General features: G+C 43.3%; 2 protein-coding genes across 2 annotated transcripts; both read left to right on the top strand.

Annotated features, from left to right (window-relative positions):
* Window positions 1-1,106: 1,106 nt before the first annotated feature.
* LOC137885111 (zinc finger protein 208-like) lies at window positions 1,107-24,822 on the top strand. The gene is made up of 26 exons (XM_068727261.1): window positions 1,107-1,335; window positions 3,024-3,198; window positions 3,323-3,720; window positions 3,878-4,070; window positions 4,178-4,230; window positions 5,055-5,220; window positions 5,325-5,411; window positions 5,562-5,636; window positions 5,716-5,802; window positions 6,136-6,213; window positions 6,541-6,783; window positions 7,943-8,714; window positions 8,963-8,969; window positions 10,105-10,293; window positions 10,947-11,259; window positions 11,996-12,256; window positions 13,159-13,762; window positions 15,584-15,707; window positions 15,837-15,897; window positions 16,015-16,164; window positions 17,524-17,633; window positions 19,299-19,416; window positions 20,798-21,750; window positions 21,885-22,068; window positions 22,164-22,292; window positions 24,051-24,822. Exons 1-26 carry the CDS (start codon window positions 1,327-1,329, stop codon window positions 24,746-24,748), a joined length of 6,237 nt encoding a protein of 2,078 aa, XP_068583362.1. The 5' UTR covers window positions 1,107-1,326; the 3' UTR covers window positions 24,749-24,822.
* LOC137885127 (ubiquitin carboxyl-terminal hydrolase 37-like) lies at window positions 15,224-16,901 on the top strand. The gene is made up of 6 exons (XM_068727278.1): window positions 15,224-15,707; window positions 15,837-15,897; window positions 16,015-16,164; window positions 16,288-16,356; window positions 16,452-16,603; window positions 16,715-16,901. Exons 4-6 carry the CDS (start codon window positions 16,342-16,344, stop codon window positions 16,800-16,802), a joined length of 255 nt encoding a protein of 84 aa, XP_068583379.1. The 5' UTR covers window positions 15,224-15,707; window positions 15,837-15,897; window positions 16,015-16,164; window positions 16,288-16,341; the 3' UTR covers window positions 16,803-16,901.
* Window positions 24,823-25,193: the final 371 nt, after the last annotated feature.

Here is a 25,193-nt window from a genome sequence, read left to right as displayed (position 1 = left end):
TGTGTAAAACCAGCTGATTTTTCAGCCATGTGGCTTTTTTAAAGCGGCTTCAGTTCAAAGTCCAGACCAGATTACGTCACTGAATGTCAGATTCTGGACTGAAGTGTGAAGGTATTCGCTAATAACAAGACAGTAACCTATTAACTTACACGTGGGCTCAGCGGGTACAGGACGGACCATGATTCATGTCAGTGGTGGGAAGTGCGTTTACTCAAGTAATGCACGTACACATTTTAGGTATTTGTTCTTATGTTTGAATTTTGTTGCTACTTTACTTTTATACTCCACTATGATTCACAGCGGAATATTGTACTTTCATTACATTTTATTGGAGGACTTTAGTTACTAGTTATTTTTCAGATTAACGAGTAAAAAGTAAATTTTCCCTCTGAAATGAATTGGAGTATGACTCAGAAGTAGGCTATGAAGCTGCATAAAATGGAAATACTCAAGTAAAGTGCATGTACTTATTAAAATGTGTAGCCTAAGAGATAAGATAAGGTAAAGTAATCCTTTATTAGTCTCGCAGTGGGGAAATTTACAGGATTACAGCAGCATAGTAAACAAAATACGATCAAAACAAGTATTATAAACAAGTAAATACGCATTAAAACAGTAAAGAATAAGTAAAGAATCCACAATAACTACAATATTATATATACATACAGAAAAATTGCAGTATTACACAGTATTTATTTTACACAGATGTTTTAGTGTTGCGTGGTCTACTGAGCAGACCTGGTTGTGCAGTACTTAAGTAAATGTACAAAGTCACGTTCCACCACTTGCACTTTATTGCCCAACTTGGGTGTCTTCACTTTTTACTGGTTTGTGGTAAAATGACGACTGTTAGTATTTATATGATTTACTATACACTGTCCACTAGATGGCGCTGTGGGACATCTAGTGGCCCTCCCACCACAGACCGTAACCGCTGCAAAAAAGGGGAGAAGAAAAAACCCACAGAAGAAGTGTTGTCGCAAAAGAAACGGGATTGGAATGCGGGATTTAGTTGTTGTTTTTTCTCTTTTAATGAATTATTATTATTATTTATTTTGTAATCCTTTAGAACAGTGATGAAACAGCTACTCTGCACACTCCGGTACAGTAGGTGGCGGTATGCACCTATTGAAGTTGGTTGCGATCCGCCAATTAAATGAGAGAAGAAGAAGAAAAAGAAGTGATGTCGCAACTAGCTTCTAGCACAGACAGTTAGTAGTTCATGACGGGCTGCTGTCACCCAGAATAACGCAACACTTTAGCGTCGTTCACTCTTCACCCTGGTTTTCTTATGACATCCTTCAAACCGGGCGACAGCATCGCATTATGTTTGAGGTACCTGCGTGTTATTGTGCAGCTAACTGTCGTTTGCTGGGATTTTGGATGTAGCGTAACTGTTATAGTTCACTGACGTTAGCTAGGTAGATGCGTCTTGTTAACCTGGTATACAGATGAATACGTAGTAACTATTACCTTGTTATAGGTGACAGTGGATTTAAACATTAAAACACATTTCAATCCCACATTTAACAACAGCTTCTGAATGTTGTCAGAATAGCTTGAGTGCTAAGCTACGTTAGTTAGCTAGAGACGTTTGTTATTAAACTAACGTTCAGTAACTTAACGTTAATCGTTTATGCACTGCTCCCACAGCGTGTTACTTGTCCAAAGTGTTGTTAAACAAATATATATATATATATATTTATATAATAAATCAGATAGCTCACGGTGCTAGGAATAATTCTAGCTAGCATAACAAAACAGAGAAGTTTTATTATTGCAGTCATGTATGTAGGATTGGTATCACCTGTGTGAGCGAGCCGTCATTAGGGCTGCAGAAAACGACTCTTTTTGTCATTAATGCTTGAGCCACAGTACGTTTACTAGATGTAAGCAGTAAAATGACACAAATATACTACAAGAATTTAAGCTTTTTAATAATTCACATTAAATAGAATGAGAAATGGAACTGAACTACACCTCTAACTCTATTAATGTATACATATAGTGACACAGTAATACACTGTATATCGGCGCACGTTGGTAATATAGTGTTCTGTATACGAAGGTGCTGGATTGAGTTTCCTTAGATGTCCTATACAGGTATGTGGCGATATAAGGTAACTGCAATGATAACATACAGCATTATTAAAATAATAAAAACAAAAACTGATGATGCGTGAATGTTGTTATAGCGTTAAAATGATCGTGTACAAATTTGAAACGTTTATAACAAGAGAATTGGCATTTTTTTTGTCATTTGTCATTCAAGGAAAATTGATCTATATAACCTTCATAAAGGTAGGATTTATTGATTATAACTGCTTAATAAACTACATACTTAAAAGTATAATTGTGTGTGACAGTTAATCGCTGTGTTAAGAAGACACTGCAACCCCACCATCGTCTGCGGGTCAATGTGAGTCAGATATTTAACCATAATATTCAGTTTTTATATTCAATATTAAACCGATTCAGTAAATTCAAATAGAGCTTTAAAGCAATAACAAATATGATATGTGACACAAAAAACACATAGTTAAGCCCTGCACACTGTATACGTTGCACTAAGATCATTAAAAAAAATAAAACCATGGACAGGATAACAAACAATAAAGCAGCAAACAACTCACAATTACACAATCACACTAATTGGTACAATGTATCAAAGAGAAGAAGACAGGCAAGGCATCTTAAAGGGTAGCTTTGGTATTTTTTTTCAACCTGGACCTTATTTTCCAGTGTTTTTGTGACTTAATAGGTCCAACAATTTTAGAAATTTAAAAAAAATTGTTGTCCCCATTAGTCACTTAGACACAAAAACATGGCACAGTAGGGAAAAATACAGAAGTTCCCCTTTAATATCCATAGAATGTACAGCCCAAGGCTTGAGTATAAATATGTTGCTATATATTTTTAATTTAATGCCCCCTCTTATATTATGACTCCAAAGGTTTCTGAGCGTTGTTGCCGTTTGCCGTCCTGCGTTCATTACTGATGTGTCTCTGTCTTTGCTTCTTAAGGATCCTGAACTCCAAGATCCGTTGTCGCTGAGTCTTAATGAAAACTGTGAGGACCGGAATTCGCCGCGTCGCGATTCACCAAAAGCACCAGCGAGCCCTGACTATAGCTGCAACACACCAGAGATTCGAGTCATCATCAAAGAGGAAGAGGAAGGCTGGACCGTGAGTGAAAATCGTGAGTGGAAAAGCTTAAATATCAGCATCACCTTGCTCGATGACGTACACAACAACAACAAAAAAAACGACTCGATCGTGATTTTTCACATTTCTGTTTTTCCGCTTTGTCGTGTTAAACACAGATGAGAGCATCCGCTCAGAGGGAGAAGAGGAGGGCTCTTCCGTACGCTCTCGTCACCCCGACCTCGAAGCGTGCGGGAAGGAGAGCTGCATGTCATGCGGAGTGAAGGGACAGCGGTGTTCAGAGGGGCAGCAGACGGATGAGAAACCTCCGATATCCTGCATACGGGGGAAAGACAATGTGACGTTGCACCAGCGCAATAACACCGAGGAGAAACCCTTCTCCTGTCCGCCGCGCGAGACGACCCTCAGCCGCAAAAGGAACGCGAAATCCAATCAGAGAGCACATGTGGGGGATGAGTGTCCCGCTGGAGACCGGAGCCTCGGTGAACAACAATCCACGTCGTCGTCAACGACGACAGACGCAGAAGAGACCAAAAGATCAGCGCCAGGCCAAACAGTATGCAAAAAATAGTGTTGTCTTTAACAAACATTGTGCAAACTTTAGCAATAAGAGTTGTGGTTTCAAGCATCCGCTTGCTTTTATAATTTATTCTGGTGTCACTACTTCTCTGCAGAAATTGAATGCTGTTTTTTTTTTTCTGTTCTGTATTCAGGATTCTCCCGAACGTACGACCCTGATGTCACACAAACTCAAGAGGGCATCTGCAAACTTAGAGGACCAAACGCTCCATTTGACTGTCAGACTGCAGGCAGAGGAGGAGGAGGAGGAGGAAGAAGAAGAAGAAGAAGATGAAGAAATCGGTGGTTTAATCAATTCCGATGGAGAAGTGGTTGAATGGGACGCCAGTAAGTGATTCCTGACAGCGTAGCATGTTGTTTTGGAATATCAGCTGTCATGTGTGGTTTCTCTTCACCCTGAGATAACCGTCTGGATTTATTTATTTATTTTACAGGAGGCAGTTCTGACCGAGGCTCTGGCTGCAGAGAAAGTCCTCAGCCCTGCAAGGTACTTTGTCTTCAGACACAATGTATACATTTTTTTTTGATACAACGCCATAGATAAGGGCTGTCTGTTGAACCTTCTGATTGCATATATAGCATACCATTACATTGCATTTAATACGATTCGACAGCTCCACATGTACAAGCTCCAGAATGACAAAACAAGTTCTTTGTGCCCTGCAAAGCCTGAAAACAATGCAACTTTTCCAGTTTGACTTAGTTACCAGAGGAGAGAGTCTTGTGTATCTCACTGCAGGGAAGCCAAATTGGCGGTAATAATCAATTAAATAATAATAATAATAGTAATTAATAGTAATTAATAGACATCAAGACATCAGCCCCCACACACAGATAAGAAAAACAACACCACTACTATAAAATGCATTTCATCTCTGCTCTGTTTGCAGGCTTAAAGTGTGACTTTGGTGTTTTTCAACCCTATTTTCCATATTTTTATTTATTTTTGAAACTGGTTCAGTGTTGAAGGACAACGCTGCACTAAGCAGCCGCTAAATGGGCTGTAATGTAGTCGCTCCGGGCAACTCCTCACTGTTAATGTAAATCCACCAGAAGTGCTTGTTTTTGCCACAAAACGAGCACTTTTAGTGGACGTACATTGACATTGAAGAATTGCCCGATATGATTCCATTGCAGCCGCTGAATGTGTCTGCCATCTGCAGCACTCAGGACCAATGCTGGACCAGTTCCATGAGCCACTTAGAGCCACAAAAACATGGGAGAATAGGTTGAAAACCACTGAAGTTAGCCTCTTAAGTACTGTTAGCCGGGGAGGCCGTTTGTGATGGTTTCTGATGATTATGATCACAGGGTGTCGTCCTGTCCGAGTCTCAGCTGCAAGGCCAGAACCAGAGAGACAGCAGTAGTCCAACGCTCATCATGGAAGTTGTGTCTGTGGGGGAGGAAGAAGAAAGGGAAGAAGGGGAGGAGAAAGAGAGAGTAGTAAAGATGGCAGCGGCCTCGCCCTTATGTCGTGGTAAACACAAGTCAAACGAAAAAAAACAAAACAATGACAAGTGGTGTACAGGTTGTGGGCGATGGTCATGACTCGGTTGTCTTTTTGCACACAAACGTTGCCAGGAAAGAGACTCAGAAGAAAGAAGAAGGTTCCGGATGTAACGGCGGTGTCATTAGACGCCTCGGACACGGAGAAAGAAGTGCCTCCCGGTGAGTGAAGCGTTGGAAAGACGACAAGAGTTTCATCGTAATACACATTCTCAATATTGATAGAATAGAATAGAAGTTTCAGCATCAATAATAATCACTTTTTTCTTTCCACGTGGCGACAATTTTCTGCCGTTTCTCTTTGTCACAAAGTAAAAAGAAGGGGCAGAAGAAGGATTTCTAAAGCTCCGGTGTTGTCTGGTGAGGACCTAGAGGCGGAGCCAGGAAGTGAGTGTTCTTTGATGCGCTTTTGGCGTGATCATTTTTGTTATTGTTTCGTTGTAATAAGCCTTATCTTACCTTACAGTATCGAGGCGCACCCGAAGAAAGATCAATTTCCCGACCGTCGTTGAATCGGAGGATTTGCGCTCCAAACATGTCCGCCGGGTCGCTGGTAAGACACGAGATGATGCGGTAGGGTGTCGCTTTGATTTAGTTGAGTCTGAATCCATTCCTGCGTGGGTCCGTCGCGTATTATTTAAGCAAGACAAGGACGAGGAAGCATTATTTCACTCATCTTCTGTCAGCTCTGATCTGCCGTATTGTAAATATGCAACATAAACATGCAAACTTTACGATTGATTTCCTAACAAATCACTGGTTCCTAAAAATGTTTAATCTAATTTTGAACCAGTTCTTTTTTTCCCCAAACCCATATTAATATATCAGTTTAACATCTGTTTTTTTAGTTTAGATTAAAGAAATAAACTTTTTTTTTATTTTACAGCAAAGCGACCTTACAGAAGAAGGAAAGACGCCAAACTATCTGCTGAAGGAGAAGGAAAAAACACGAGTGTTTCTGCTGGTAAGAGCAAATAAAACGGTCCTTATAGAGTTTATAACCAGCGTCGCCGTGAAGCTGCAGCTAATCCTTTTCTCCAGTGTTGACTGAAGCACTCATTGACGCAGAGAAGACGCATTACAGAACTAGAGCACAAAGCGTCTTTGATTTAGCACCTTAGTTTAGCACCTACAAATAGAAGTAATACTTGAACAACAGAGCAAGTTGACAGGAGCTATTGCAACAAACAAACTAAGCTATGAAGCTAACTTTCTAATCTTTTAGATTGAAAGCCCGACCATCCTGTCATTTCACCTCCTCTCCCCCCCCCCCCCCCCCCCCCCCGCATAGGAAAGAAGCGTCCCGGCAGAAAGATGGTTCGCGTTCCGATAGAAATACCTCCTGAGCTCCTGAAGCAGCCCAAAGAGAAGATGGAGTACCACTGCTCCGTGTGCGGAAAAGAATTCCCTCATGCCTACAAGCTAGAGAGGCACGGGCTGATCCACACGGGAGAGAAACCTTACTGCTGCTCCATCTGTGGCCGGGGTTTCAACCAGAAGGGAAATCTCAAAACGCACTACAAAGTCCACTTAGGTGAGAGCTGTTACTGTACAACTATCTCCTAAAACACTTGTTGTCTATGTATGTATGTATGTACATTCAAATTGTCCATGATAATGTGTGGAAAACACATTATCATGGACAATTTGAATGCTTTTCCATGACTTTTCAAGAAAAAAAAAACCTACCTTGAAACGACCACGTTCTACTTCTAAGAGCAGTTTAAATGAAGCCAAAAGTGTGCATTGGCGCTCGGAGTGACACTTGTCGCTCCGCATCAATGCTACAATTTAAAAGTAGTATTGGGACATAGGTATGTGAAACTTTGGGATTCATCCCCCTACATGTTCAGTCACACCGTCACAACGTTATTACCAGGCGTCTATTCAAACATCAGTTCAAGAAGCTGGCATTCACCGAGGGAGAGACGAAACGCGGGGAGAAACTTAAGAAACGTACGTCGTGGATAACGAAACGTCGTAACGCATTGAAGCATATTAGAGCAACGTTACGTCAACAGATCCGGACAACAATACAGCTAGACCAGATGAGCTGCCTGGGACATAACCAAGTATTGTCTGAATATTAGTTTATGGCTATTTTCATTCTTATGTAGTCACCAGAATGCAGGAAACAAAGTCTCTGAAACAGATATTGGTTTTGAAAACCTCTCTATTTTTGAGGTCTCAAGGTTGGCAGGTATGATAACTGTAACAATTAGTTCAATACACACAACTAAATTCAAACAAAAAGTCTTGAAAATTAGTTAGTAAAATTCCAGAACTTTGAGTTTGGTATTTTCGCATTGTTTTAGATTTATTCAAAACACATCATTTAAAAACAATAATCACTATGGCTGCCCCATAAACTTTAATGATTTATGAGAGGCTCTAAGTCAAACCTCATGTTAATTGGCCTTTTTCCTAATTCATCATTGTACACAGGGCAAACAGCAACAAACAGCCTGGTGGTGAGGAAAAGGAGGGCAGAGAAATTCGTATAATATTTGAAGAATTGGACCCAAACTGGCAACTCTGAGTCAATTTGGAAAAACTAAATTTGGTTTCAGTACAGTAATAAATACCTGGCTCAATGTAAACCATAAGTGAAGTTTAAAGTCTATAAACAATGCAAAGATTCTTACACTTGTAGAGTAAGACATGATTCGTCTCTCATCTCTGTGTCCGTTAAGGTCGAAAGGGCGCTGTGGATTTTGACGATGAGGTGAATCCCATAGCGTCAGAACTCTCCGAATACTTGAAGTCTCTCCCGGGGGAGTCCAGGATCAAATCCTCCCTCCGCTGCCTGGAATGCGGACAAGAATGCGAGAATCATTCGGCTTTGCAAGCGCACCACGTCACCACGCACACGGAGACGGCTGAGGAATCGGACGCGGTGGAGCGCGGCGCATCGCAGCTTCTCTTCTGCCGCCGCTGTGGCGTTCAGTTCAACGAAAAAGCAAAGCTGGAGGAACACATGAAAACCCACGTCAAGGCGAAGCCCTACTCGTGTCCCGACTGCGGCAAGAGGTTCATCAATGAAAGCTACATACAAATCCACCAGCGCATCCATACCGGGGAGAAACCATTCCTCTGCTCGCAGTGCGGCAGAGGTTTCCACACGGCCTCCTCGCTCAAGCTGCACGAGATGCAGCACTCCGGGGAGAGGCCGTTCGCGTGCTCCATCTGCGGCAAGACGTTTCGGATAAACTCGTACCTAACGGCACATTACCAGACCCACATTAAAGACAGGCCTTTCGTCTGCAGCGTCTGCGGGAAGGGCTACTCCCGAGCCGAGGAGCTGAAGGTGCACCACAGGCTTCACACCGGAGAGAGACCCTACGAGTGCGGCGAGTGTGGGAAGAGCTTCATTTACCGCCAGGGCCTGCGGCAGCATCAGCGCACACACGCCGGGAAACGCATCGGACCGACCAGACAGCTCGGTCGGCCGAAGCAACACGCCAGGCTGGACATCTAGCAGTTGATCGAATGATGACTTTTGTTGTTGTTGTCGTTGACTGTGTTTGATGATATTACAGTAAAACGCGCTTCTTTCCCGCTCTTCTTCCTTCCATTCCTTCCGCCTACAGCTGAGACTATTATCGTGTCTGAAAATGTGCGCCACAGAGTCGGCGTGGGTTGCCAAGAATCTTTTGGGAGCTTCCTGTGTTGTCTTTCTTGTATCCATGTTTTTGTTTACTCTCCTCTCGTAGCCCATCTGTACAATTTGAGTGCCTTTGTATCATGCATGCCAAATACTAATACTTAAATGTTCAAAAAAATTATGCACAATATCCTTGTTATTTTAAAATCCATGTCGATGGAATACAGACGTTTTTCAGAAACATGTCTGGGCTTTTTTGTCTACATCTGAAATAATGTATCCTTACATTAAGCAAGAGATTCTCTATAAACGGCTTATTTCCCATCTTTTGATAGTTAATATTATCGTAGCGCAACAAACTGAACGGAAAATGCAACCAATCATATATGGATGTCTAAGTAGCTGGTACCTAAAGTGACGATCCATCCAAAATGTCTGTGGAAAAATGAATTTAGAGAAAACGGTACTTGTACTGTAGAATTACATACAATGTTATGTTTAAATATTCAAACTACGCTTTATCTAATTCTAACTTTGGGTCTACAGACACAAATAGACAAAATGTAATAAGATCAACGCCTAAATGTGTATTTTTGGATGTTTAGTCTGAAAGAAAACCAAAACCTTCAAATTGACCAGTGCCTGAAAACCTTTTCGCCTGTGGCTTAAATGATGAGACGGAAACTAAATGTCTCATTGTTTGTTTTCGTGGTCATTCCTAATGTGCACCAAACTGATGATCATCGATTGGATGAAAGCCGTGTGTGTGTGTGTGGTAATAAACTCTCTCACAGCGTTGCTCTACAGAGACACCAGAGGACCTGCACTGGAGCCAACAGTACTGCTATGATCATTAGGAAAAGAGCCTCTGATTTAAAGGGTCAGTTCACCAAAAAAACTGAATCTACTGAATAAGAGTCATTTGTTTAAACAGGAAATAAGCCCCATCATCACCAAGACAACCACATCTAGGTCAGAGAAATGACATCCTGTTGATGTTAAAATGAACTCTCTGCCTGTTTGCATCACAGTCACTGTTGCTCTATATTTTACAGACATTAAACGCGGGACCCAAACCCAAATGCATCAGTAAGGTTCAAAGGTCAGAACCACGGCTGGGCGAGTCCAAGATCGTCAGCCGTGTTTTTGTGATGAGATAGCAATCAAATGAAATTAATTTATCATGAATTGAACAGAATATATATATTAAAAAAAGTAGAGAGTAACATGAGGGGTCCTCCTCGTTTGTAGGAGGGCATCCCTTCCTCCGTGGCGCTCAAGCAGCTCCAGAGTCTCACGGATCAGTTCTCCGATGTTCTCTCCCCTCTGGCCGAACGCGACATCTCCAGTGCCTGGGGACGAGGAAGACCAAGATATTTCGGCTCAGCCGGGGTCATCGCAGACTGTGAGCTTGATGTCAAGGCTCACAGAGCACCACCTGTGAGCCTTGGCCACGCAACATGGCCTAAAAGTAAAAAAAAAAAAGCATGTGGATTGACATGGCCCTTTCAAATAAATCCACTGATTGCAGTGATATGAATTGATTTCTCAGTGAAAATATTAATATCTTTTAAATGCAATTTATAGATTACATTTTGCATCGTCATTGCAGGACAGCACAGGTGTATTATGGCTCTGTTCTAGTAATCCCTTCATACTTTTATAATGAATCGTTTACATGCCAGATTTAATCAATCCGATTATAATGGTTGCGTACAATTAATGGATTTATTAGTGGATTATAATTACACACCATAAAAGTCCATAAGAGATTACAATGAAATAAGTTATATTAGTGAGGCTTTTATTGTGGTTTCAAAAGCCAAGCGGAAGTTCCGACACTACTGTAGCAGCTAAAGCTAAAATGGTTATCATCACATTCAAACGCTTATTTAACTTAACACATCAGTAAGCAGGCATTACGTTATAGTTAGCGAGTGGTTGTGATGTGTGTAGAAGACGTGACGTGTTATTTTCACGTTGGTCTCAATGGTGAATCTGTCGGGACTGTTTGTTATTGTTGACTTGCGGCTGTAGCTTAAGGGGGCTGTTAACCGTTAGCTAATTGCTAGTGTCGGCAATGCTAGTGAACGCCAGTGGCTAGCTGGCTAATAACAGTTTCCTCAAAGGCTGAGGTGGTCGTTGACTGCGACGTCACACTCAGAGGTGCGACTTTGGTTAATAAAATAATTGAACCACATAGCTCGGCACTTGGTAATAATCTTAAAACGTCTCGTGATCACAGACGGAGCTTCGGGGACTTCCTGTGGACCTCTGCACCGCTGCTTCCGCACGTCACTACGTCCGAGAAGATGCACCTGAGCGACGCGAGTCCAGAGGTGAACCCCTACGAAGAGCACGGAACACCTGGAACACAGGACCAGGATCACAGAGCACCATCTACAGGTGAGTATCTTGTTGTTGTTTTTTTTGTGGGAACACGTGCAGATTTATAATCAAGATGAGAAGGACTTTGGTCTTTTATGTTACTCCAGTTCTGCCCCTCGTGAGGTGATTGGCTATGCTGTTTGAGCCTTAAAATAAAATAAAAATCTTTATTTAGTTTCAAAGGAATCTACAGGTCATCAGGAAAGTAGGCAGTACGCCTGAAACAAAACATGCAAGCATTGTTTCTGACTTTTGTGTCTTTATTTCAGACAAAAGCTGATACAGTACTATAGACATGGAGACATAATAATAAATAGATACATAATATGGAATGAACTCCCAGTACATGATTATATTGTAATAAAGATCACGTTTGTATGGTAGTTTTATTAGAAAAGGGGTCATAAAAAACAAACTTGTTGCTTAAAGCTGCATTAATCAATATTTTTTTCATTAACAGTTGGGGTGTAAGTTAAATCTAATCGGTCAGGTGTTGCCTGTCTGCTACAGGTCGTTAAAATATTTATTTTTTTCTCACTGATTTATGAGTTAAGCTTTATGTTTCTACAGAAATATAGCAGAAACGGCAAACTTTTTTGGCCGAGATACATGAGACAGAATCATGGACGGAGTTTATTGTTGAGTGACGGTGCACTGTTACTGCTACTATTTGAGAAGCTTTATAATTGTTCCTTAGAAAAGAATTACCATATGTTCACTACCTTGTGTGTGTTTGTTCTTTCTCTCTTTTTAGAAGAAACTTTCAGACGGCCAGAACCTAAACACAGCAGCTCCCATGAACAGCCTCAGAAAAAGCCGTGGAAACAGTGCCAGGGGCCTCGCAGACTCAAGAAGAGCTACGACTGTCCGACCTGCGGCCGAGTTTTCTCTAACAACACCGCTCTGCAGCGACACCTCGTGATTCACTCGGGGAAAAGGCCGTTTAAGTGCTTCATATGTGGGAGAGGATTCACGCAGCGTGGAAACCTCAAAACGCACATGAAAGTTCACAAAGGTCAGAGGCAACAACAAGTTCCTTTGTCTTCACTTCAATGTGTTTTTTTATGCCTCTAGTTGTAAAATGAGATCCTGTTGAAGAGCTCTGGTCATGTGTTTTCATTGAAATCTTAAAGGTGCTAAATCCGGTATTCAGAGCGTATCTATTGCCTCTACGCGGCTCTCAACATGGCGACGGCTGAGCCGGCGGCTCGCAGCTAACGACGCTAGCAAGTCTAAACAACCGCAACAGTGCTGAGAGAGCTAACGGTGTTCGCCTGAAGGGGAACCGGACGGTGGGCGGTCCGCTTCCGCAAACGACGCCGATGGTTGTGACAAAAGTTTCTAGCTGTAACCGCCGTATGAGAGCAGTGCAGAGCAGCGGCCATGAGCTAGCTAGTGGGGCACGCTAACACGCACGCTAACACGCACTAAAAGGCCTGTATGTAAACAAAGCACAAAGAAGCTCGGATTACAACACACGCAGAGGGAGGGCGACTTCATTCTCTGCTCAGGTAGACGTCACTCCACTTTATCTTTACATTACCTGTAGTTGTTTGCTGCTATATTAATGCTCTGATGTGTAGAAAACCTTTAATTTACTAATCTTAACTGGTTAAATTGTTATTTCTTGAATTAAATGAGGGATAGGTCATGTAGATCTGATCTCGTGCCTCCACTACGGTTATGCTACAATAAGTGGTTATTATTGTGGAACTAGTGTTTGTCCTGAAGGCCCGGTCACACCAAGATGTACCGTTTATTCCTTTCTCATAACTGTCTGTTGTTTAATGAAGGTGATGGTGCAACACGGCCTAAAGGCAAACGGGATTTGACTTGGCCCACTCGAGCAAATTCATGACCTAACTTTATGAATGCAGAACTATGAGTGACTATAATTCTCTTTTGTTTTTCTCACAGGAGAGTTACCAAATTGGACACTGGTTCAAGAGAAGAGTCCACTTAAAGAGCCTCCTGCGACGGTTCATGTGTGTGGAGAGTGCGGCATGGACTTCCCTCAGAAACAACAGCTGGAGAAACACCACCAGAGTCACAGAAAGCCTCACGCGTGTCCCGACTGTGGCAAGACATTCAAAAACGTATATTATTTCAAAACGCATAAGCGCATTCACTCTGGGGAGTCACCTTTCCTCTGTTCGGAGTGCGGGAAGAGTTGCGTCACAGCAGACTCGCTTAAAAAACACGAGTTGACGCACACTGGAGAGAAGAACTTCCGCTGCGATCAGTGCGGGAGGGCCTTTTCACAATCCTCCCACCTCAACGTTCACCTCAAGACTCACACCGGAGAGCGGCCTCACCTCTGCTCGATCTGCGGTAAAAGCTACTCCAAAGCATCTGTTCTGAAAGTTCACCTGCGAGTTCACACCGGAGAGAAACCGTATACTTGTGAGAAGTGTGGCAAGTGCTTCTATTACTCTCAAGGTTACCGAAAGCATCTGAAGATTCACGACAAGAAGCCAAAACCTCGAACCAAACCGCTGGGGAGACCAAAACAAAACAGTCAATAATGTAACCTGGGGAAGTCACAAGAGTATTAGACAATATAAACTGTCAGGAAATACTTTTCACTTTGCCCATATTTTTGTATTCTCAATCTTTTTTTGTCTCTATTCAAAGGCGTAAAATGTGAAATATCACATTGAACATGAACCAAGTGTTTATCCGACGTGTTGATAGCCTCGTTAGCATTAGAGCGCTCTTGCTTCTTCATAGAAGACATTTTGCATCCTCACTGCAGGAAAAGCACAGGAGGATGTGACAACATGAATTATGACACAATGCATCAGTCAGTATAATAATGTTATTCCTCAGCCATGTTGTCCAGTTCTTCCAGGGGATCCTGAGACATCCCCTAGTCTGACGAGTCCAACAGGCTTGGAAAAACCTTCAACAGGAGGCGACATAGGATCATCAAAAAAATAAAAAGTTTGGAACTTTTCTGCTGGTTTTGACTTTTTTTGACACAAAGGGTATTCAGTCAGTTTACCTTTTCCCACCAAAGGATTGGCTTTTACAACACGTACACAATAATACTAATAACAACAACATAGAAACACACACTGACTACTCTTTCCTTATTGATACTCTTAAAATAGTGGTGCAAGAAGTATCCTTGGATTATGTAAAAAGTAGATATACAATAGTCTAAAAAAATACTCACAATAATCATAAATAAAAGTACTGAATTCAAAATAAAAGTATATTCAATAAAATGTACTTTAAAAGTTCCTTTCCTTTCAAAGTGTTGTATTGAATATTATATTCTCTTTTTTTATCCCTAACAATTATCTAAGAGCGTTTAAATGTTGCAGTTCCTCAAATCAGAAAGTACACCAGAAGTACACTAGAAGTATAAAGTAGCATTAGATGTGAATACGTCATAATAAGTATGTCAACATTGTTCTTAAGTACAGCGCTTGAGCAAATAGTCTTTGTTACTTTCCACCGCTGACACCGGATAATAATATCAAACTGTAGGGATAAATAAATGGGAGTCAGTAGCAAGAGATTGCCGATACACACGCCACCATGTGAATGAGGGGAGTACTGCGGCCCTGGCTACAAGCAAAAGCCATGCATCTATTTACTAAATACTGGGTTTCAGTGAAGGATTAGTTATTAAAAAGCCTCGGTTTGAGACTTTTGTGCTTTGATTCAATTTCCTCCAAGATTCAAATAAAGTTGGCAGCTTGTTTGACCGCACTAAAGCCAGACAGTGTTTCCAGAGTTAAAGAATCAAAAACAAAACAAATATCTATCAGGTGAACAGCAACGTTGAGTTTTAAATTGCTTTCCCTAAACCTGACCAAGGAAAAGATTGCAACCAAAAAATGACATCTATGTCTAAATAAACAAAACCGAGACTGAAGCACAGATGAAACATTTAGCTCAATGTATTTACTGTTACTATTTTACTGGGACACAACTTGTTATTATTAATATGAGAATGATGTACACTCATAATTTCAAACACGTAATAAAAGTGTAAGAAGAGGTATTTTGAGGAAAAACGACCTACATCCAGTGTTTTGAGTGATGCTAGTTAGCTTAAGGGAGCTAACAGTAAGAGTGACAGTGGTTCCTATGAAGCCTTTGCCGTTGGGCTAAAATGACAGCAACGACAATATGGGATTTATTGTGAACGTCAGTTAGTATCTGTTGCATTTTGTGCAGCGGGTTTCCTTCTCCACCCTGCCAGAGTGAGTAATCTCGTCCATCACCATAGTGCATCAGGTGTCAGGCAAAGCGGTTTCACCTCCTTCTGTCTTCCTCTGTCAATCTGAGATCTGACCCTCTTCCTCCTCCTCCTCTTTCCTGTCAACAGCGTCCTGATCCTCCACCTAAAGAGGTTCAGATTCACCGCGTCGTATGACTTGGAGAAGGTGAAAACCCCCGTCGAGATATCCAGGGATCTGAAAGTGAACTCCAGATCCAGCATCGATAATCAGGTAAAGATGATGTTCAGTAAAGAGAATGCAGCTTAGAAGAAAGATTCGGAGAAAAACACAGAAATCGAATACTCAGTTCCTGCTGTCTGCATGTGTTGCTAATTGTTGGTACCTGTGACCTTTTTTTAGACGACAACTGACTACTCACTGGTGAGCATCGTCAGCCATTTTGGCTCCACAGCTGAGTCTGGTAAGTTGTTAGGCTGCGTTTGGCGGTCGCACTTGTTGAAAACGAATCAAGTTTCAAGGCTTAACGGTCCACTTCCTCTTCAGATGTACCGTAAACAAATGTGTCCTCTCCTCTCAGGCCATTACATCTGTGACACAGCCTATGGAGGTGACAGGCCAGGTGACCGCTGGCTCACCTATGATGACGAGCGCGTCACCAAGACAACCGGCAAATCTGTCTTTAAAAAGCGGCGGCAGACAGCATACCTGTTATTCTACGTCAAGAAAAGTAAGAGAACAGCTCCGTCTTAATGCAAAAAAAAAGAAAAAAGATTCGTATTAAAGATGCAGATAAACACACACTGCAATATAGCAGCAATTAAAAACGAACGCATGCTTTTTGCCTTTTCAGCATGAGATGACAAGCCGGCAACACCGGACCTGTGAGCAACAATAACACACCTGCATGGCAGGTCAGAAAGTTAGTACGCTTTTTATTCACTATACACAACACTTGAATACTTTTACAATTTTTTGTAAAAAAAATATCTCCACCTTCCGTTTGTTTCTGTGCAGGACGCCCACGAGTTCCTCAACTGCGTTGTGGACAACCTGACGTCTCTGTCCGCCGACCTGGAGACGACGGCAGTCAACATGGGGTACAGCTACACCTGCCCCGTCAATGCCCACGTCGCCTTCCAGATGTTGAGCACCAGGACCTGTAAAGGGTATGAATGCACAACCACAGACGGTTTTATACTTTGGGTGTAGAGATGTACAGGTGTGGCAGGAAAGCTAAGTGTGAAACCCTTTAACTTAATATCTCTTTCATTCTGCAGATGCGGTCACGGATTCGACAGAGACGAGGAAGTGAATCCCTCCTCTGTTGCTCTCCCACTGGTCTCTCCCTCTTTTACCCCCCGTTAAAGGGATTTGTGGGGGAGTTCTTCCTTTTCAAATTGTAAAGCCCCTCTGAGGCAAATTTGTAATTTGTGATTTTGGTCTTTACAAAAATAAATTGAATTGACAGAGAAGTAGATTGGTTGGTTGACAATGAAAGACTTGTGGATTTGAGGGACTTGGGGATGTTGAAAATGCAGAACTGTCGGAAGGAGTCTGCAAAAAAATAGATGTTTATTATTAAACCAATTACATTGTTCGAGGCCGAGTTGATGTTCTGAGTGATTCGGACTGAGACGACAGCTGGGCGGCGTCCGACACGGCGGATTTAGAGCATCCCTGAGGAGGAGCACAGGAGACATCAGATGTGCAAAACATGGCTGCAACGGAGTATTATTATCAAAATTAATGAATACATAAAAATGTAAAAAAGTTTAAATCTGAATCATAAATTAACTTATTTCCCAGCAGGAAACTGCCGTGTTTGTATTGAAAATATTACCACTACAATTAATAGTACTACTGCTATTACTAATACCACTGAAACTATGACTACTGCTCTTAAAACGACTGATATTTCAGGTTTACAATGCTGCAAGAATGAGTCCTAAAACCCAGAAATAAGTCTGAATCTTTGCACTTCCTGTTGCCTGAACTCAAAGTCAGACTACCTTTACATGCACGCTAATATTTCACTATTATTACGAATATAACAATATGCCATATTTGAAAGGGGTCATGTTAACAGCATATTCTGGAAGCCAGGAGCAGAGCTCCTCCTCTCTGGGAGCCAACACAGACACCACGCTGCTGGAGACCCAGGACGTAGTGCTGGTCCCGCTGGAGGGAAGGGAGGCAGTGAGAGAACCAGAACCAGGACTGAGCGGAGCTGATTTATTAATGACTTATGATTAAAGAACATAAAAGTCTATAAGAGACTACAATAAAATAAGTTATATTATTCGGGCTTTTATTGTGGTGCTAAAAGCCAACCGGAAGTTCTCACACTACTGTTAAGTGGCTAGCAGCTAAAGCTAGAAAGGTTATCATCAGAGCCAAACGCTTATTTAACTTAACTCATTACTTAGGTGCCAATAATTTGACACATTGCTTGAACATAATCGAGCATGAAAATGAGAGAGACGTAGAACATTTACCAAGTCGTTTCAATAAACTTCTGTCGAGCGACTACTTTTTTTTTTTACCTGAGGGGGAAAAATCAATGCTGAGGTTGGTCAAAATGTCTATTGTCTGTTGTTAAACGTTTAGCTAGCTGAGTTAGCGAGTGGCTGTGATGTGTGTAGAAGACGTGACGTGTTATTTTCACGTTGGACTCGAATGGTGAATCTGTCGGGACTGTTTGTTATTGTTGACTTGCGGCTGTAGCTTAAGGGGGCTGTTAACCGTTAGCTAATTGCTAGTGTCTGCAATGCTATTGAACGCCAGCGGCTAGCTGGCTAATAACAGTTTCCTCAAAGGCTGAGGTGGTCGTTGACCAAAGCGCTGGTCACCGTCATTCATTCAGCGGTCAAATACTAGGGTCTGCACTACCGGGGTGCTCGTGATACGATGGCTGTGACTGTAACACAAACCATCCCACAACAGGTTTTTGTCAATGAGGTTGCTGCTCAACTTAAACTACAATTAATGTGTGGAGAGGGGGGGTTAAAAGGGATGGAGCAAAGATGAGTGTCATCAAGCTAATGCTACTGAGCTAACGTCAACTGGGCTGCTCTGTGCAAGATGCCCGAAGAAGAGGTTTCTCGTGCTTTCCTCTTGACGTTCAACCACTTGAAAGCACAGTAACGGCAATTATGTTGATGGCATTATACACTAGAACAGTTTCATTGTGCTGTACGACAACATTGTTTTTTTAAGGTAGACTGTCCATCGGGCCTCAGCCAGGTTCAGTCCTCTTGTCACAACAAATCATCCGCCCTGCTGAAGTGTCCTTGAGCAGGGGGGGGGGGGGATGAATGTCTTCCTGGGTCGAGGCACTCTGTTGTGGAGGGGACACACGAATACTTCCCCTAAAATCTAGATCTAGTTAAATCTAGATCGACCCAGAATGGAATAAAAGGAAAAACGACAGTCAGTGAATGCATTTTGTTTAAGGGGAATCTGCTCTGGATTTATCCACTGGGACCAAATGTTTGAAATACTTCTTTAATCCTAATCAAAAGAACCTTGAATGTGATATATGGGGGATTATGTTAACAAGTTAAGGAAAGTGAAGTCTTATCTGTCAGATCTGTCTTTGGTTTATGCTCGTAATGGTTGAAATCATTTGATCTGTAACAGGACTATGATTATTGACACATGCGTCATTATCCAACGCAGAGGATGCTTGTTAATATTGCAAATGACCCGAAACGCATTAGTCCAAACGATACACGACAAGTGTCGCTGAATGTGTTTTCTCTCAGTGATTTGCTGTGAATTGAATTGTCATCTGAAATGTCCGTTTACTGACTCTTTGATTTTTTTTTTTTCCCACCTCTTGTAAGGTTGAATCGTTGAGAGATGGGCTCTGAAAACCCAGAGGTCTTCGGACCGGCTGTGATCCTCGCAGAGGAGGAACCGCAAGAAATCGGAGGCCTGATCAACTCTGACGGAGAAGAAGTGGATTTCTCAGATCTCAGTGAGTGTTCGCTGAGTGGCTTTTTGTCGCGCCGGTCCAGTCTGACAGGCGTGTAATAAACACTAACTCTGTGAAGCTTCATATTTTGAGTAGACTCGGAACTTTTGTAGTTTGTGGCGTCGCTCTGCATACGTCAATGACGTTGCCGATACAAACAATATATTTATTGCGTTGCTAAACATCAGACAGGTGTTTCCCCCTTTTTTCTTTGGAACCCCTGTAACATCTGGATTCAATTATCTGTAAGTGTGATTAATTAGGGAATTCACACTTCTGGCTGCATTAGCGACGATCTTAATACGTCAGTCTGTAACTTTGGCAGCAACAGTCACACATAAACGCGGTAATATTAGATCTAAGATGGTAAAAATGACTTTGGGACATCTAAATATGGCATGCTAATTTTACCTCCAGCTCTCTGCTGCGGAGGTCTGATGGCAGCCAGTTACTCGCACAACTGCCCGAAAGTTTGACATGTTTAGATTTTCTCAGGAGCTAATTTAAATGATAAGATGTTGACTTGTTTTAAGTGTTGAGAATTAATGATATCAAAATGTTACACGTAGGATAAACATCTATATGCGTGCAAATCCCTCGTTATTTCAGCCGCTTCCTCTTCACAGTATAATATAATAGTCGATAACAAAGCTCCGCTAATTTGGTGATAAACTTTCTAGAAGTTCTTCACAATAACAGTATTTTAAAGGCTTTTATTTTGAAGCAGCAACATCAGGAAATGTTGGGTTTTCATCAGCAGTAACTTAACAGGAGTCAGACAGCAGGTGTCAGCTGTGCTCCAGCCTCGGTTTTCCTCTCCGCTCTGCTCTTTGCGCTCACTCAGGAAATACACACACACACACACATGGGAGTTTTGTGTGTGTGTGTGTGTGTGTGTGTGTGTGTGGGAGAGATGATGTGAAAACCTGAGTTTGATAAATCGTCTGCATTTGTGCCCACATGCTGCTGTCCAAACCTCTCTGAGATGTCCACACAGTAGGAGCCAGACCACCTCGGCTGACTGGTCGGATCTCAATGAAAAGACAAGTTTAACCAAAGGCCTTAGGGTTAGGATGTGAGTGCATGAAGGAACCTGAATGCACCACATCTGACGGCTTGCACACAGAGAAGACATGTACGATCCCACTTTTTCTCTCCCAATAGCGACTCTAGGTAATCAGCCTGTAGTAAATCTCAGTATGAGCACTCTTTTTCAAATTTGTCAAATGTTCAATTTCATGCCTTTGACATAATTCAATGAGTCCTCACCTTACTGACCTACAGTATGTCTGAACATCAGCGTCACTGTTCGTTGCGCTCAGGGACAAACTGCTTTGGAGCCGTTTCCTAAACACAATTGTCTCTCGTCTCTCTGTTCACACAGGAGAGAGCGCCGTCCCCGGCGTCCTGCCCGCAGAGACTCCCTCCAAGACATTCGACCAGAGCGAGAATGAAAAACCTCCGTCTCTTCACAGCTGCTCCGTGTGCGGGAAAGACTTCCCTTACGCCTCCAAACTTCAGCGCCACTTACGCACTCACTCGGGAGAGAGGCCGTTCCCCTGCTCCATGTGCGAGAAGAGATTTCCGGAGAAGGGGCTGCTCATGATCCACGAGAGGGTCCACACCGGCGAGAAGCCCTTCCCCTGCACTTTCTGCGAGAAAAGATTCGCCAGCCAGGGCGAGCTCCGGCTGCACCGGCGGACACACACCGGGGAGAGGCCGTACCACTGCTCCATCTGTCTGAAGAGCTTCTCCCGCCACTGGCATCTGAAGACGCACTTGGAGGCGATGCACTCTGAGGTCGTGGCGGGCTTCACGAGGAAGAAGTTCCCGTGTTCGGACTGCGACAAGAGCTGCAACTCGGCCGCTGAGCTGAGAGATCACCAGAGGACTCACACCGGAGAGAGGCCCTACCAGTGCTCCTTCTGCGACAAGCGGTTCGCCTTGTCGGGTACGCTCGTGAGACACGAGCGCCTCCACACCGGCATCACGCCCTACCACTGCTCCGACTGCGGGAAGACGTTTGCGCAGCAGTGGACGCTGACGACACACATGCGGACTCACACGGGGGAAAAACCCTACAGCTGCACGCAGTGCGATAAGTCCTTCGTGGCTCCGGGAGAGCTCCGGAGGCACACCAGGATCCACACGGGGGAGAAGCCGTACACGTGCGAGGACTGCGGGAGGCACTTCTCACTGGCGGGAACTCTGAGAAACCACAAGCGGTCGTGTACGCAGAACAAGAACGGATCGGTCACGGACGTCGTCTCGGACCCGGTTCAAGCTGCAGCCGGCGAAGCGTCGCAGCCGGACCTGGCCGACAGCGTCAGCTCTGAGGTAGAGACGGCACACACAGACCTTTTTCCCCTTTTGATTGAAATGTTCACTGTTTGTTCTCCTGCATTCATATAGTTCTTTACGACCTCTTAACACCATTGTTTCCATTCGTTCCTACCGAACTGTCTTTATAGGTGTCGGTCAGTCAGAGTTTGCCCGGTGCAGTTGAGCCCCCTTCCTCGGAGGGTCCTCACTGTGACAAAGCAGCCGAGCGTGAAAACAACCCGCAAGAGCCAGAAGAGCGACCGGAGGACGTCGTTTCCAGTCCACATGTGAATGTAATCGTGAAAGAGGAGGAAGAGGAGGAACCGTTGTGCGGTACGTGAGATTCCAGACCTCCCTTCTCATACAATATAAGGAACGTGAATGCCTTTGATGGTGATTTATTTTTTGGTTTCCTTTGTGTTGTGCAGAAGAAGCTCCTGGCCAGCTGTCCGGTAGTGAGGATTGCACGGTGCAGGAGGAAACTGAAGAGCAGCATCAGGACGGCAACACAGACATTAGGATTACAGTGAAGGAGGAAGAAGATGAACTTATTAACAGTAAGGAGGTCGTTTTTACAGGAGTCCAAGTGTCTCTCGCATTAGAAACAACGATTCTGTCTTTACTCCAGTCATTAACCGGGACCTCGTTCCACTGAGTGACTGGATTAAATCATGTTCTCCCTCACTGGTTTCCTCCCACTCTTCTCTCGTTTCACCCTTTTTTTTTCTCCATGTGTGCAGAGACTTCATCCACACTACACTGGGTAATTCAAGAGATCAGCGTTTGTGTGTGAAAGTGCAGCGTGTTCACACTGGAGCTTTTAAAGGTTCTGTTCACACTGGAACAGGAAAATGTTCACCACCCAGTTAAAGGAGAGAAAAAGACACATTTTCAGATTTAGTTACTTTAGTGAAGACGCATCGTGAGTTTACCCAACTTACCTCAAGCTTATAGCAGCAGGCTTCTCATTTTTCTGTCAGACCGATTTCATTATCATATTATTATTTAATTAAGAGTTAAAACTAAATTCTTGATTTAAAATGCTTTTTTAAAAGCTGCCTTTTTTTTATATTGTGTTTGTCTCACAAGCAACGGTGGTTCCTTAGAGAGAGAGAGCCATCACTCTCTGCTTATATTAGAGAGTGATATTTGAAATGATAAAAAGTGGACCGTGTCTCTTTCAGTTCACTCTGACTGACTCTTTGCTGTCTCTGACTGACTGCTTTGTGAACTCTGCACTTGTGGTTAGTGGAGATTTTGTGTTTCGTCTTTAGGCTCATTTGGGATTTTATATGATCCATTGGTTTTTTTTAAATAATTTCCTATGACAAATTGGACAGAATAGTTGATTCTTTCGGGGACTAACTGTGAAGCATTGCATCTTTTAGTCAAAGACCTTTGATGAGTCTATGAGACCCGTGTCTTGTTCTCATAGAGATGGCAGGAAAATGAACATTGCACCTGTGGACTTTTTGAAGGTTGGGACAGGTGTGGTGCTGTACAACACTTAGCATTTATATCGTCATCGCCATGTTAACTTTCACAATAACGGTGAAAAGTTGAAAACTGCACTTAAAATTGAATACGCTTTCATTTTTCTATTGCTGTCGTTTGTGTTCAGTTAAAAGAATGTTTGAAAATCATCTTTTAAAATTCAACAAGCAGCAGAAAGACAGAAATGAGTACCCTTACATATCTGTTTATTCATCGCAAGTAACATCATTATCACTATATTCAACATTATCTCTATATTGCACATGTTTCCCGTGAGCGGGCAGCCGTAGACGCCTGTCCATCGTGGAATTCCACAGTGATCGGTGTCTTACAGGAATACTCCGCCCACAAAATGACCATTTGTGTATATCGGCTATTCACCCCCCGCGTTGCCTTGAATTCTGGGAGGAAGTGTCGTTCTTCTTGCACTCCTGCTTTTAGTGCACGTTAGTGCATGTGAGCGTGCCCCGCTGATTAGCTCACGGCCGCTGCACTGCGGTTACGGCTGATGAGGCCGTCGTGGCGAGAGGGTAGCGCCCCGCCCTCCGGTTCCCCCTCAGCTAAACACCCGTTAGCTCGGTCAGCACTGCTGCCACAGTTCGCACTGTTAGCACCGTTAGCACCGTTAGCTGCGAGCCGCTGAGAGGCAAATCGAAACGCTCCCGATCTCCTATTTAGCACCTTTTAACAACAGCAAAACGACCGCTGGTCATTTTGTGGCTTGGAGTATTTCTTCAATAAGCAAAAAGATTTCTATGAGTTTTCGAGGGTTTTTTGTCTTCAGGGTTACTAAATGGCATGTTTCATCTCTGTTCCCACAGTGTCTGAAGAGGATCCCGACCACGTCTCCGACAGCGATAAAGACAGTCCTCCAGCCTCACCGGGGCAGGACCAGTGTCACGACGGTCTGACGAAGAGCTCCTTCTGCTGCGGGCTCTGCGGAAGAGACTGCCACAAGATGTCCGCCCTTCAGATCCACATGCGGATTCACTCGGGAGAGAAACCCTACCAGTGCTCTCTGTGCGGCAAGCAGTTCACCCAGAAAGGTCAGCTCAAGGGTCACCAGAAGGTCCACACGGGGGAGAAACCCTTCTCCTGCCCGGACTGCGGGAAGAGCTTCGCCCACTCGGGGGCCATGAACAGACACCGGCTCACACACACGGGGGAGAGGCCCTACCACTGCTCCGTGTGCGAAAGGAGCTTCAACCAGTCGGGCCGCTTGAGGGAGCACGAGAAAATCCACTTCGGGGAGAAGTTTGACTGTCCCGAGTGCGAAAAGAGTTTCACGCGAGCGTCGAGCCTCAAGAACCATTTCCGGCTCCACACGGGAGAGAGGCCGTACGGCTGCGACGTCTGCGGGAGAGGCTTCAGCCGCTCACAGAGCCTCAGGCTCCACAAACGGAAACACGAGCAGACTCACCCCGAGGAGGAGTCGGCATTCGGGGCGGGGAACGAGGATTTATCGCAGAGCGACGATAACTCTCCGATTAATATGTGTATAGCGGACAAAAATGAGTGATGATGTATTGATATGAACCATAGAGAACAGTAGTTGTATTTATCTATACAAGATTTTAGGCAGTAAAACATGAACTCAAAGAGGGGGGGTGGGGGGTGGGGGGGGTAAGGGACTACCTCTGTGGACAGGACGTCGCTGTGACGGCTCGCTGAAGAAGTATTGAAGCTAAAATATTGAACTCCCTGAAATGAATAAAAAAACGTGTCAAATGATGTTTCACACAAAATGACCAAACAAATATAACACAACTTAGGTAAAATCTTGGAAACTGTTAAAGGATCAATTTTAGAAGTCATATTTGCTGTTTTTTATATTAGTTGAATCAAGATGTCACGCTCACATTTATAGTATTTATTGTAGTACAAATGGCTCCTTTAAGGTCTGTGATTTCACATTTTTTCCATGCAGTATTTGTCCTTCAAACTACTTATGTGTATGTGGAAAA

The sequence above is a fragment of the Cebidichthys violaceus genome, unplaced genomic scaffold (genome assembly GCF_023349555.1).
Source record: "Cebidichthys violaceus isolate CVI_PGR_0920_01 unplaced genomic scaffold, fCebVio1.0.p SCAF_4, whole genome shotgun sequence".
NCBI lineage: Eukaryota > Metazoa > Chordata > Actinopteri > Perciformes > Stichaeidae > Cebidichthys > Cebidichthys violaceus.
This window is presented reverse-complemented; position numbering and strand designations above follow the sequence as displayed.